This window comes from Scyliorhinus torazame, chromosome 16 (assembly GCF_047496885.1).
Source record: "Scyliorhinus torazame isolate Kashiwa2021f chromosome 16, sScyTor2.1, whole genome shotgun sequence".
Lineage (NCBI taxonomy): Eukaryota > Metazoa > Chordata > Chondrichthyes > Carcharhiniformes > Scyliorhinidae > Scyliorhinus > Scyliorhinus torazame.
Window position 1 is genome coordinate 33,534,013 of NC_092722.1, and position 13,585 is coordinate 33,547,597.

At 45.1% G+C, this 13,585-nt stretch overlaps 1 protein-coding gene across 1 annotated transcript in view; it reads right to left on the reverse strand.

Annotated features, from left to right (window-relative positions):
- Positions 1-13,585, reverse strand: part of acap3a (ArfGAP with coiled-coil, ankyrin repeat and PH domains 3a) — a 369,480-nt gene that overhangs the window by 76,609 nt on the left and 279,286 nt on the right. The window contains exon 7 of the mRNA XM_072478219.1: positions 7,993-8,037. Within this exon, the coding sequence (XP_072334320.1) occupies positions 7,993-8,037 (45 nt within the window). The remainder of the gene's footprint in view (positions 1-7,992; positions 8,038-13,585) is intronic.

Sequence of the window (13,585 nt, forward strand, 5' to 3'; positions counted from 1 at the left end):
GAGTTTATATCCAGTGTTCGAGCGTTACAGTGGGAGTTTATACCCAGTGTTGGAGTGTTACAGTGTGAGTTTATACCCAGTGTTGGAGTGTTACAGTGTGAGTTTATATCCAGTGTTCGTGTGTTACTGTGTGAGTTTATAACCAGTGTTGGTGTATTAGTGAGAGTATATATCCAGTGTTGGAGTGTTACACAGAGTTTATATCCAGTGTTTGTGTGTTACAGTGTGAGTTTATATCCAGTGTTGGAGTGTTACACAGAGTTCATATCCAGTGTTGGAGTGTTACAGTGTGAGTTTATATCCAGTGTTGGAGTGTTACAGTGGAAGTTTATACCCAGTGTTGGAGTGTTACAGTGTGAGTTTATATCCAGTGTTCGTGTGTTACTGTGTGAGTTTATAACCAGTGTTGGTGTATTAGTGAGAGTATATATCCAGTGTTGGAGTGTTACACAGAGTTTATATCCAGTGTTGGAGTGTTACAGTGTGAGTTTATATCCAGTGTTCGTGTGTTACAGTGTGAGTTTATATCCAGTGTTGGAGTGTTACACAGAGTTCATATCCAGTGTTGGAGTGTTACACAGAGTTTATACCCAGTGTTGGAGTGTTACAGTGTGAGTTTATATCCAGTGTTCGTGTGTTACTGTGTGAGTTTATAACCAGTGTTGGTGTACTAGTGAGAGTATATATCCAGTGTTGGAGTGTTACACAGAGTTTATACTCAGTGTTGGAGTGTTACACAGAGTTTATACCCAGTGTTGGAGTGTTACAAAGAGTTTATAACTGGTGTTCGTGTGTTACACAAATTTTATATCCAGTGTTGGAGTGTTACAGTGTGAGTTTATATCCAGTGTTGGAGTGGTACAGTGTGAGTTTATATCCAGTGTTGGAGTGTTACACAGAGTTTATATCCAGTGTTGGAGTGTTGCAGAGAGTTTATATCCAGTGTTGGAGTGTTACAGAGAGTTTATGTCCAGTGTTGGAGTGTTACAGAGAGTCTATATCCAGTGTTGGAGTGTTACAGTGTGAGATTATATCCCGTGTTGGAGTGTTACACAGAGTTTATACCCAGTGTTGGAGTGTTACACAGAGTTTATACCCAGTGTTGGAGTGTTACACAGAGTTTATATCCAGTGTTGGAGTGTTACACAGAGTTTATATCCCGTATTGGAGTGTTACAGTGTGAGATTATATCCCGTGTTGGAGTGTTACACAGAGTTTATACCCAGTGTTGGAGTGTTACACAGAGTTTATATCCAGTGTTGGAGTGTTACACAGAGTTTATATCCCGTATTGGAGTGTTACAGTGTGAGTTTATATCCAGTGTTGGAGTGGTACAGTGTGAGTTTATATCCAGTGTTGGAGTGTTACACAGAGTTCCTGTCCAGTGTTGGAGTGTTACACAGAGTTAATAACCGGTGTTGGAGTGTTACAGAGAGTTTATACCCAGTGTTGGAGTGTTACACAGAGTTTATATCCAGTGTTGGAGTGTTACACAGAGTTTATATCCAGTGTTGGAGTGTCACAGAGAGTTTATACCCAGTGTTGGAGTGTTACAGTGTGGGTTTATACCCAGTGTTGGAGTGTTACATAGAGTTTATACCCAGTGTTGGAGTGTTACACAGAGTTTATATCCAGTGTTGGAGTGTTACAGAGAGTTTATAACCGGTGTTGGAGTGTTACACAGAGTTTATGTCCAGTGTTGGAGTGTTACAGTGTGGGTTTATACCCAGTGTTGGAGTGTTACACAGAGTTTATACTCAGTGTTGGAGTGTTACAGAGAGTTTATATCCAGTGTTGGAGTGTTACAGTGTGAGTTTATATACAGTGTTGGAGTGTTACACAGAGTTTACATCCAGTGTTGGAGTGTTACACAGAGTTTATGTCCAGTGTTGGAGTGTTACACAGAGTTTATATCCAATTTTGGAGTGTTACAGAGAGTTTATATTCAGTGTTGGAGTGTTACACAAAGTTTATATCCAGTGTTGGAGTGTTACAGAGAGTTTATATCCAGTGTTGGAGTGTTACACAGAGTTTATACCCAGTGTTGGAGTGTTACACAGAGTTCATATCCAGTGTTGGTGTATTAGTGAGAGTATATATCCAGCGTTGGAGTGTTACACAGAGTTTATGTCCAGTGTTGGAGAGTTACACAGAGTTTATACCCAGTGTTGGAGTGTTACAGAGAGTTTATATCCAGTGTTGGTGTGTTACTGTGTGAGTTTATATCCAGTGTTGGAGTGTTACAGTGTGAGTTTATATCCAGTGTTGTAGTGTTACACAGAGTTTATACCCAGTGTTGGAGTGTTACAGAGAGTTTATACCCAGTGTTGGAGTGTTACACAGAGTTTATGTCCAGTGTTGGAGTGTTACACAGAGTTTATACCCAGTGTTGGAGTGTTACAGTGTGAGTTTATATCCAATGTTGGAGTGTTACACAGAGTCTATGTCCAGTAGGAGTGTTACACAGAGTTTATACCCAGTGTTGGAGTGTTACACAGAGTTTATAACCGGTGTCCGTGTGTTACACAAAGTTTATATCCAGTGTTGGAGTGTTACACAGAGTTTATATCCAGTGTTGGAGTGTTACACAGAGTTTATATCCAGTGTTGGAGTGGTACAGTGTGAGTTTATATCCAGTGTTGGAGTGTTACAGTGTGAGTTTATATCCAGTGTTGGAGTGTTACACAGAGTTTATGTCCAGTGTTGGAGTGTTACAGAGAGGTTATATCCAGTGTTGGAGTGTTACACAGAGTTTATATCCAGTGTTGGAGTGTTACACAGAGTTTATATCCAGTGTTGGAGTGTTACAGAGAGTTTATATTCTGTGTTGGAGTGTTACACAAAGTTTATATCCAGTGTTGGAGTGTTACACGGAGTTTATATCCAGTGTTGGAGTGTTACACAGAGTTCATATCCAGTGTTGGAGTGGTACAGTGTGAGTTTATACCCAGTGTTGGAGTGTTACACAGAGTTCATATCCAGTGTTGGTGTATTAGTGAGAGTATATATCCAGTGTTGGAGAGTTACACAGAGTTTATACCCAGTGTTGGAGTGTTACACAGAGTTTATACCCAGTGTTGGAGTGTTACACAGAGTTTATAACCGGTATTTGTGTGTTACACAAAGTTTATATCCAGTGTTGGAGTGTTACACAGAGTTTATATCCAGTGTTGGAGTGTTACACAGAGTTTATATCCAGTGTTGGAGTGGTACAGTGTGAGTTTATATCCAGTGTTGGAGTGTTACAGTGTGAGTTTATATCCAGTGTTGAGTTTATATCCAGTGTTGGAGTGTTACAGTGTGAGTTTATATCCAGTGTTGGAGTGTTACAGTGTGAGTTTATATCCAGTGTTGGAGTGTTACAGTGTGAGTTTATATCCAGTGTTGGAGTGGTACAGTGTGAGTTTATATCCAGTGTTGGAGTGTTACACAGAGTTCATATCCAGTGTTGGAGTGGTACAGTGTGAGTTTATACCCAGTGTTGGAGTGTTACACAGAGTTCATATCCAGTGTTGGTGTATTAGTGAGAGTATATATCCAGTGTTGGAGTGTTACACAGAGTTTATGTCCAGTGTTGGAGTGTTACAGAGAGGTTATATCCAGTGTTGGAGTGTTACACAGAGTTTATATCCAGTGTTGGAGTGTTACACAGAGTTTATATCCAGTGTTGGAGTGTTACAGAGAGTTTATATTCTGTGTTGGAGTGTTACACAAAGTTTATATCCAGTGTTGGAGTGTTACACGGAGTTTATATCCAGTGTTGGAGTGTTACACAGAGTTCATATCCAGTGTTGGAGTGGTACAGTGTGAGTTTATACCCAGTGTTGGAGTGTTACACAGAGTTCATATCCAGTGTTGGTGTATTAGTGAGAGTATATATCCAGTGTTGGAGAGTTACACAGAGTTTATACCCAGTGTTGGAGTGTTACACAGAGTTTATACCCAGTGTTGGAGTGTTACACAGAGTTTATAACCGGTATTTGTGTGTTACACAAAGTTTATATCCAGTGTTGGAGTGTTACACAGAGTTTATATCCAGTGTTGGAGTGTTACACAGAGTTTATATCCAGTGTTGGAGTGGTACAGTGTGAGTTTATATCCAGTGTTGGAGTGTTACAGTGTGAGTTTATATCCAGTGTTGAGTTTATATCCAGTGTTGGAGTGTTACAGTGTGAGTTTATATCCAGTGTTGGAGTGTTACAGTGTGAGTTTATATCCAGTGTTGGAGTGTTACAGTGTGAGTTTATATCCAGTGTTGGAGTGGTACAGTGTGAGTTTATATCCAGTGTTGGAGTGTTACACAGAGTTCATATCCAGTGTTGGAGTGGTACAGTGTGAGTTTATACCCAGTGTTGGAGTGTTACACAGAGTTCATATCCAGTGTTGGTGTATTAGTGAGAGTATATATCCAGTGTTGGAGTGTTACACAGAGTCTATGTCCAGTGTTGGAGTGTTACACAGAGTTGATACCCAGTGTTGGAGTGTTACATAGAGTTTATACCCAGTGTTGGAGTGTTACACAGAGTTTATATCCAGTGTTGGAGGGTTACACAGAGTTTATATCCAGTGTTGGAATGTTACACAGAGTTTATGTCCAGTGTTGGAGTGTTACACAGAGTTTATGTCCAGTGTTGGAGTGTTACAGAGAGGTTATATCCAGTGTTGGAGTGTTACACAGAGTTTATATCCAGTGTTGGAGTGTTACACAGAGTTTATATCCAGTGTTGGAGTGTTACAGAGAGTTTATATTCAGTGTTGGAGTGTTACACAAAGTTTATATCCAGTGTTGGAGTGTTACAGAGAGTTTATATCCAGTGTTGGAGTGTTACACAGAGTTTATACCCAGTGTTGGAGTGTTACACAGAGTTCATATCCAGTGTTGGTGTATTAGTGAGAGTATATATCCAGCGTTGGAGTGTTACACAGAGTTTATGTCCAGTGTTGGAGAGTTACACAGAGTTTATACCCAGTGTTGGAGTGTTACAGAGAGTTTATATCCAGTGTTGGTGTGTTACTGTGTGAGTTTATATCCAGTGTTGGAGTGTTACAGTGTGAGTTTATATCCAGTGTTGTAGTGTTACACAGAGTTTATACCCAGTGTTGGAGTGTTACAGAGAGTTTATACCCAGTGTTGGAGTGTTACACAGAGTTTATGTCCAGTGTTGGAGTGTTACACAGAGTTTATACCCAGTGTTGGAGTGTTACAGTGTGAGTTTATATCCAATGTTGGAGTGTTACACAGAGTCTATGTCCAGTAGGAGTGTTACACAGAGTTTATACCCAGTGTTGGAGTGTTACACAGAGTTTATAACCGGTGTCCGTGTGTTACACAAAGTTTATATCCAGTGTTGGAGTGTTACACAGAGTTTATATCCAGTGTTGGAGTGTTACACAGAGTTTATATCCAGTGTTGGAGTGGTACAGTGTGAGTTTATATCCAGTGTTGGAGTGTTACAGTGTGAGTTTATATCCAGTGTTGGAGTGTTACACAGAGTTTATGTCCAGTGTTGGAGTGTTACAGAGAGGTTATATCCAGTGTTGGAGTGTTACACAGAGTTTATATCCAGTGTTGGAGTGTTACACAGAGTTTATATCCAGTGTTGGAGTGTTACAGAGAGTTTATATTCTGTGTTGGAGTGTTACACAAAGTTTATATCCAGTGTTGGAGTGTTACACGGAGTTTATATCCAGTGTTGGAGTGTTACACAGAGTTCATATCCAGTGTTGGAGTGGTACAGTGTGAGTTTATACCCAGTGTTGGAGTGTTACACAGAGTTCATATCCAGTGTTGGTGTATTAGTGAGAGTATATATCCAGTGTTGGAGAGTTACACAGAGTTTATACCCAGTGTTGGAGTGTTACACAGAGTTTATACCCAGTGTTGGAGTGTTACACAGAGTTTATAACCGGTATTTGTGTGTTACACAAAGTTTATATCCAGTGTTGGAGTGTTACACAGAGTTTATATCCAGTGTTGGAGTGTTACACAGAGTTTATATCCAGTGTTGGAGTGGTACAGTGTGAGTTTATATCCAGTGTTGGAGTGTTACAGTGTGAGTTTATATCCAGTGTTGAGTTTATATCCAGTGTTGGAGTGTTACAGTGTGAGTTTATATCCAGTGTTGGAGTGTTACAGTGTGAGTTTATATCCAGTGTTGGAGTGTTACAGTGTGAGTTTATATCCAGTGTTGGAGTGGTACAGTGTGAGTTTATATCCAGTGTTGGAGTGTTACACAGAGTTCATATCCAGTGTTGGAGTGGTACAGTGTGAGTTTATACCCAGTGTTGGAGTGTTACACAGAGTTCATATCCAGTGTTGGTGTATTAGTGAGAGTATATATCCAGTGTTGGAGTGTTACACAGAGTCTATGTCCAGTGTTGGAGTGTTACACAGAGTTGATACCCAGTGTTGGAGTGTTACATAGAGTTTATACCCAGTGTTGGAGTGTTACACAGAGTTTATATCCAGTGTTGGAGGGTTACACAGAGTTTATATCCAGTGTTGGAATGTTACACAGAGTTTATGTCCAGTGTTGGAGTGTTACACAGAGTTTATGTCCAGTGTTGGAGTGTTACAGAGAGGTTATATCCAGTGTTGGAGTGTTACACAGAGTTTATATCCAGTGTTGGAGTGTTACACAGAGTTTATATCCAGTGTTGGAGTGTTACAGAGAGTTTATATTCAGTGTTGGAGTGTTACACAAAGTTTATATCCAGTGTTGGAGTGTTACAGAGAGTTTATATCCAGTGTTGGAGTGTTACACAGAGTTTATACCCAGTGTTGGAGTGTTACACAGAGTTTATATCCAGTGTTGGAGTGTTACACAGAGTTCATATCCAGTGTTGGAGTGGTACAGTGTGAGTTTATACCCAGTGTTGGAGTGTTACACAGAGTTCATATCCAGTGTTGGTGTATTAGTGAGAGTATATATCCAGTGTTGGAGTGTTACACAGAGTCTATGTCCAGTGTTGGAGTGTTACACAGAGTTGATACCCAGTGTTGGAGTGTTACACAGAGTTTATACCCAGTGTTGGAGTGTTACACAGAGTTTATATCCAGTGTTGGAGTGTTACACAGAGTTTATATCCAGTGTTGGAGTGTTACACAGAGTTTATGTCCAGTGTTGGAGTGTTACACAGAGTTTATACCCAGTGTTGGAGTGTTACACAGAGTTTATAACCGGTATTCGTGTGTTACACAAAGTTTATATCCAGTGTTGGAGTGTTACACAGAGTTTATATCCAGTGTTGGAGTGTTACACAGAGTTTATATCCAGTGTTGGAGTGGTACAGTGTGAGTTTATATCCAGTGGTGGAGTGTTACAGTGTGAGTTTATATCCAGTGTTGGAGTGTTACAGTGTGAGTTTATATCCAGTGTTGGAGTGTTACAGTGTGAGTTTATATCCAGTGTTGGAGTGTTACAGTGTGAGTTTATATCCAGTGTTGGAGTGTTACAGTGTGAGTTTATATCCAGTGTTGGAGTGTTACAGTGTGAGCTTATATCCAGTGTTGGAGTGTTACAGTGTGAGTTTATACCCAGTGTTGGAGTGGTACAGTGTGAGTTTATATCCAGTGTTGGAGTGTTACAGTGTGAATTTATATCCAGTGTTGGAGTGTTACAGTGTGAGTTTATATCCAGTGTTGGAGTGGTACAGTGTGAGTTTATATCCAGTGTTGGAGTGTTACACAGAGTTCATATCCAGTGTTGGAGTGTTACAGTGTGAGTTTATATCCAGTGTTGGAGTGTTACAGTGTGAGCTTATATCCAGTGTTGGAGTGTTACAGTGTGAGTTTATATCCAGTGTTGGAGTGGTACAGTGTGAGTTTATATCCAGTGTTGGAGTGTTACAGTGTGAATTTATATCCAGTGTTGGAGTGTTAAAATGTAGGAGACCTGGTTGCCCAACTAAAGCCTGAAATATTTATATTGAAAGAAACAGAAAGAAGCGGCTACCTCTCCAGACAGCAAAATGAAAGGAATTGTGTCTTACCGCGTCTAATATTTCAAACTTCTTCTTTGCCTGAAGAACGTTAATCTAAGAAAAGATAAGATCAAAGTTCATTGTAAGTTACTGTAAACTCTTAGATATTCGTTGTTTATACTCCCTATTTTATTGACAGTTGGATTTACTATTGCACATAGTTTCCTGCTTCCCCAGCGTCGCATTTGGGGGTACCCCAGTGACCTGTCGGGAAATCCCTCCAGGAAGTTCCCATGCAAGGGTTTATCCGGTTATTGTCCAGAAGGGGTAACTTCCTCTGGACAATTGTGCTGCAGTGGGAACGAATTGGCTTTGGCTGTTCCTGCCGGTTTTAGCCTGATAGTTAACCTGAAACAGTTAGAAGGAATAATAACACTTCCAACTCCAGAGTAGCCGTGTAAAACACCAGACCCAGCCTTAGAACATAGAACATTACAGCGCAGTACAGGCCCTTCGGCCCTCGATGTTGCGCCGACCTTTGAAACCACTCTAAAGCCCATCAGATCCCCCCACACCACCAGTCAATCCCCGCTGTATTTAAGGAACGCTGTTTAGCTGGGTGGTATTGGCTTTGTGGGGAAATGTGCAGAAGACCAGACCTGTGTGCTAGGAAGGGATGAAAGTTCTGAATCTGAAACACTCATCCTGTTTCAAGCCAGAAACGTCTTTGGACGAGTTTAGAGTCGTGGCGAGAAGCCTTTCGCATGATTCACGCCGCTCGAGACGTCTTGCCAGATTCAACCGAACCTTGCGAGAGGTCCCGATCGGGATTTCGCTCGTGCTGACTGAGACCCAGGTCAACTTATTTAAATGAGCCATGAGGCTCATTTAAATATGCATATGCTGGTTTCTCTGGGCTCCCGGGAAGTAATGGCCTCCCCAGCGAGGCCTTGACTGGGCGCTGTTTTAGTACTGGCCCACACGAACATGGACCAGGTGTAGTGTCACTTGTGGAGGTGTTCCCAGGCCATTACAGACTCCTGGGTGGTCAGTGACAGGGCAGCGTGCACCATGGGCTCTCCCTCTGGCACCTGGGCACCTTGGCATTGCCAGTGTGCTCAGGTGGCACTGTCAGGCTGCCAGGGGCACTGCCATGGTGCCAGGGGGCAGTGCCAAGCTGACCGAGTGCCAATATGGTACTATCAATGGTTGGAGGCTAAGTGAGGCCATGCCCATTATAGTGGGGATGAGGGGGGGGCGGGGCATGAAGGGTGGGGAGGTGAAGGACGAGTAGGAAGGGATGTATAAATGTTGGGGGGAGTAAAGGGTGGGCGCTCTGAAAGGGGGGACGGGGTCTGAAAAGGGGGGCCCTCAGCGACTCCATAGCTGGGTGTCCTCATTCGAGGGATAGGGTAATGCCCATGTGTACGGGGGGGTGACATTGCCCGCCGGGGGGATGTGGGGGACCCTCAAGCTCAGTTAGAGATCAGGGAACCTTTTCACAATGGCGGCCCGATCTCTGAGGAGCCGGTCTCGCCGGAAGGTTCAGCTTCCTGGTGTTGAAAAAATGTTGAAGTGTGGGCTAGTTCGGGGAGAAACTCCTCAAGGCCCACAGAAATGTCTGAGGCTGTGATCTACCGGCCGAGTCCTGCCGGAATCAGGGCGGCACACGGCCGGTAGATCCCGGGAGAGGCCATCCCCGGGATTCCAGACGGCCATTATGCCGTGGGAGATTTAGTTGGTTGACCGGCCTCACTGAGGAGACCCCAGGTAACAGGGACCAGGCAGAACAGTAGCTGGGGAGAGTAGCCTGGCACTGCTGGTGTTGCCTGGGCACCCTGACAATCCCACCCAGGTGCCAGCCTGACACTGCCAGAGTGCTCACGTGCTCACTCCTGACAGTGCCAAGGAGCCAGGCATTGTGCCCAGGCTGGGGGTTGGGTCTGGGGGTGCTCTGCCGGTATGTGGTGTGGTGAGGATAAGGGGGGTGGGGGGGAGGTTCGAGGACCCCCCCCCCACAGGTGAGTTAGGGGGTCCGGGTGTTACGTCGGGGAGTAGTTGAGAGACCAGGGCACAATTTAGAAATGGCATCCCGATCTCTTCCTGTGCTCAGTGCAGTTAATGACGCTAATGCGGCCTCCGGGGAGTGCGCCCCACCGGTGCACAAAGGCACAGAGTGCTGTTACATAGCAGGGTCGCTCCAGGCACCCCGCTGTCCCACCCAGATTAGACTCTGTTTTATTTTGGTTAATCACATCCTAAGTGTGGGTGAATACTGGTGTGCATCTCACCCAAAAAGCCGGTGGGAAACATCCCGCCGAACATGCCCAAAATGACATTTAGAAATGGTTTGGTTTAATCGCGTCCTTTGTTTTTCAGAAGCAATTTGTTCCTGTACCTTCTTTTTGGATTTCCACATCTGAGGGGATGTGATTGAGGGGTCGTGTGGTCAATCTTTATAAAGTGCCAACAAGTCTTTGCTTTGGGTAACATTACTGGATTTTTATCGTTAAAAATCCATAAGGGATTGTTGGCAAGAAGGAAGTTTACTTGTGTAATGTTGACCAAATGGTTGGGGGGGGGAGGGGGGGGGGGAATGTACTGTGAGATTGTTTTAACTGTGTAACTTTAATCCCAAGTGCTTGAGTTTTTTTCCTTTTTAATAAAAACATTTTCTTTAATATCATTGAGCTGTTCTGGAGTTCTATGCTTTTGGGATCAGTCGCTTTTCTTCCTCTTTTTGAAAACACAAAAATAACGATTAATGACCAGTCAGACAGGTTTCCCTCTGGGACTCTGCTTGCTCAGCAAATAACATCTGCTCAGCAAATAACATCCCAATATTGCCTATTTTATTGAGAGCTGTCAATAATATTTCCTGTTTGCCGATTGCTGGTACTAATGCACTCTGTTTTAATGTTAGTTAGCATCGGTGCACCTTGTGAGCTTTGAGTGTTTGATTGATCATTGCTGTACAGCTCAGGTTAAACACATTAACAGCGCCCTACTGTCTAGGCAATGCAGCCAAGAAGGCACCCAGGCTGAACCAACCCTTTGTTGCTATGGAGAACTGACTGAAGATTGTCTGCTTATACATCAGACAGAGGGAATAACAGTGAACTGGAGGGCCATGCAGATAGTGAGTATTTTCTACATTCATTTTAAGGCACATTCAGAAAAATGAGGCCTACCTTTTACAATAAGAATTCAGTGCCATTCACAGTTTCAATTGATTGGTTTAATTCAAACTGGTCAGCACCACAGTTCATAAAGGTTTCAAATTATGGTAAATGAGGACTGTCTCAAGTGGACAAAGCTTTATTATTCAGGGTGGGGAAGAATCAGGGGAGCCTGGACCATATCGATCACAGATATCACTGCAGCAATGTGATGTGGTTGCACATTGCACTGGGCATTTGTAAACAAGCTGGAGCCTTGACAAACACTATGATATCATAGAATCATAGAATTTACAGTGTCGAAGGAGGCCATTTGGCCCATCGAGTCTACACCGGCCCCTGAAAGAGCATCTTACCTAAGCCCAAACCTCACCCTATCCCTGTAACCCAGCAACCCCACTTAACCTCTGGACACTACGGGGCAATTTATCATGGCCAATCCACCTAAACTGCTCACCTTTGGACTGTGGGATGAAACCGGAGCACCCGGAGGAAACCCACGCAGACACAAGGAAAACGTTCAAATTCTGCACCGTGACCCAAGCCGGGAATCGAACCCGGGTCCCTGGTGCTGTGAAGCAACAGTGCTAACCACTGTGCAACCGTGTCGCCCTGTTATGAAGGTGCTGCCTGTTCACATAGGGGAAGCTCTTCACCGAGCATTCAAAACTGAAACAGGAAAATCGTGTAACTAAATTGTCATATTTCTCCTCGTCTATTTCAGGCTGTTGCACTTCCATATTGCCAGAGGGATGGATGTAGCAAGTCAGCTACTTGGGGAGAGTAATGGAAACTGAATGTGGGGGGCAGGGTGGGGGAGCTGGGTAAGGGCAGGGTGGGGGAGCTGGGTAAGGGCAGGGTGGGGAGCTGGGTAAGGGCAGGGTGGGGGAGCTGGGTAAGGGCAGGGTGGGGGAGCTGGATAAGGGCAGGGTGGGGGAGCTGGGTAAGGGCAGGGTGGGGGTGCTGTGTAAGGACAGGGTGGGGGAGCTGGGTAAGGGCAGGGTGGAGGAGCTGGGTAAGGGCATGGTGGGGGAGCTGGGTAAGGGCAGGGTGGGGGAGCTGGGTAAGGTCAGGGTGGGGGAGCTGGGTAAGGGCAGGGTGGGGGAGCTGGGTAAGGGCAGGGTGGGGGAGCTGGGTAAGGGCAGGGTGGGGGAGCTGGGTAAGGGCAGGGTGGGGGAGCTGGGTAAGGGCAGGGTGGGGAGGCTGGGTAAGGGCAGGGTGGGGGAGCTGGGTAAGGGCAGGGTGGGGAGGCTGGGTAAGGTGCCTGCAAAGCAACCTTCCATTCTTTTGTGCAATCTGGGCGGCGTGTGCGAGGCCAGCCCTTTCATCGCCCATCCCTACATGCCCTTGAGAAGGTGGTGGTGAGCTGCCTTCTTGAACCGTTGCAGTTTCTGTGGTGTAGGTACACCCATGATGCTGTTAGGGAGGGAGTTCCAGGATGTTGTCCCAGTGACTGTGAAGGAACGACGATATATTTCCAAATCAGGATGGTGAGTGACTTGGAGGGGAACTTCCAGATGATGGTGTTCCCCAGGTATCTGCTGCTCTTGTCCTTCTAGATAGTAGCAATTGTGAGTTTGGAAGATGCTGAAGAAGGAGCCTTGTTGAGTTGCTGCAGTGCATCTTGTAGCTGGTACACACGGCTGCCACTGTGTGTCGGTGGTGGAGGGAGTGACTGTTGAAGGTGGTGGAAGGGGTGCCAATCAAGGCTGCTTTGTCCTGCATAGTGTTGCGCATCTTGAGTGCTGTTGGGGTTACGTTCATCCAGGCAAGTGGATAGCATTCCATCACACTCCTGACTTGTGCCTAGTAGATGGTGGACAGGCTTTGGGGAGTTAGGGGGTGAGTTACTTGCCACAGGATTCCTAGCCTCTGACTTGCTCTTGTAGCCACGGTATTAATGTGGCTAGTCCAGTTCAGTGTCTGGATAATGGTAACCCCCCAGGATGTTGATAGTGGGGGATTAAGTGAGGGTAATATAATTGAATGACATGGGGAGATGGTTAGAAAATAGAATAGAACATAGAATCCCTGCAGTACAGAAGGAGCCTATTAGGCCCATTGAGTCTGCACCGACCCTCAGAAAGAGCACTCTACCCCGCTCCCCCGCCCTATCCCCATAACACCTCCCCCCCACCTAACCTACACATCCCTGGACACTAAGAGGCAATTTTATCATGGTCACTCCACCTAACCTGCCCATCTTCGGACCCGGAGGAAACCCACGCAGACACGGGGAGGACGTGCAAACTCCACACAGGCGCGCACCCCCCCCCCCCCCCCCCCCCTCCCCCCCGCCCCCGCCTCTGGCCTTATGATGGAGAGAAGGTTGCTGAAGCAGCTGAGGATGGTTGGGCCAGGACACTCCCCTGAGGATTCACCTCCAGCAACCACAACCATCTTCCTTTGTGATGTGCTTCGCAACACAAAACTAATACTGGGGCTTATATTGATCAACATACGGTACATTCATATGGAGCGTC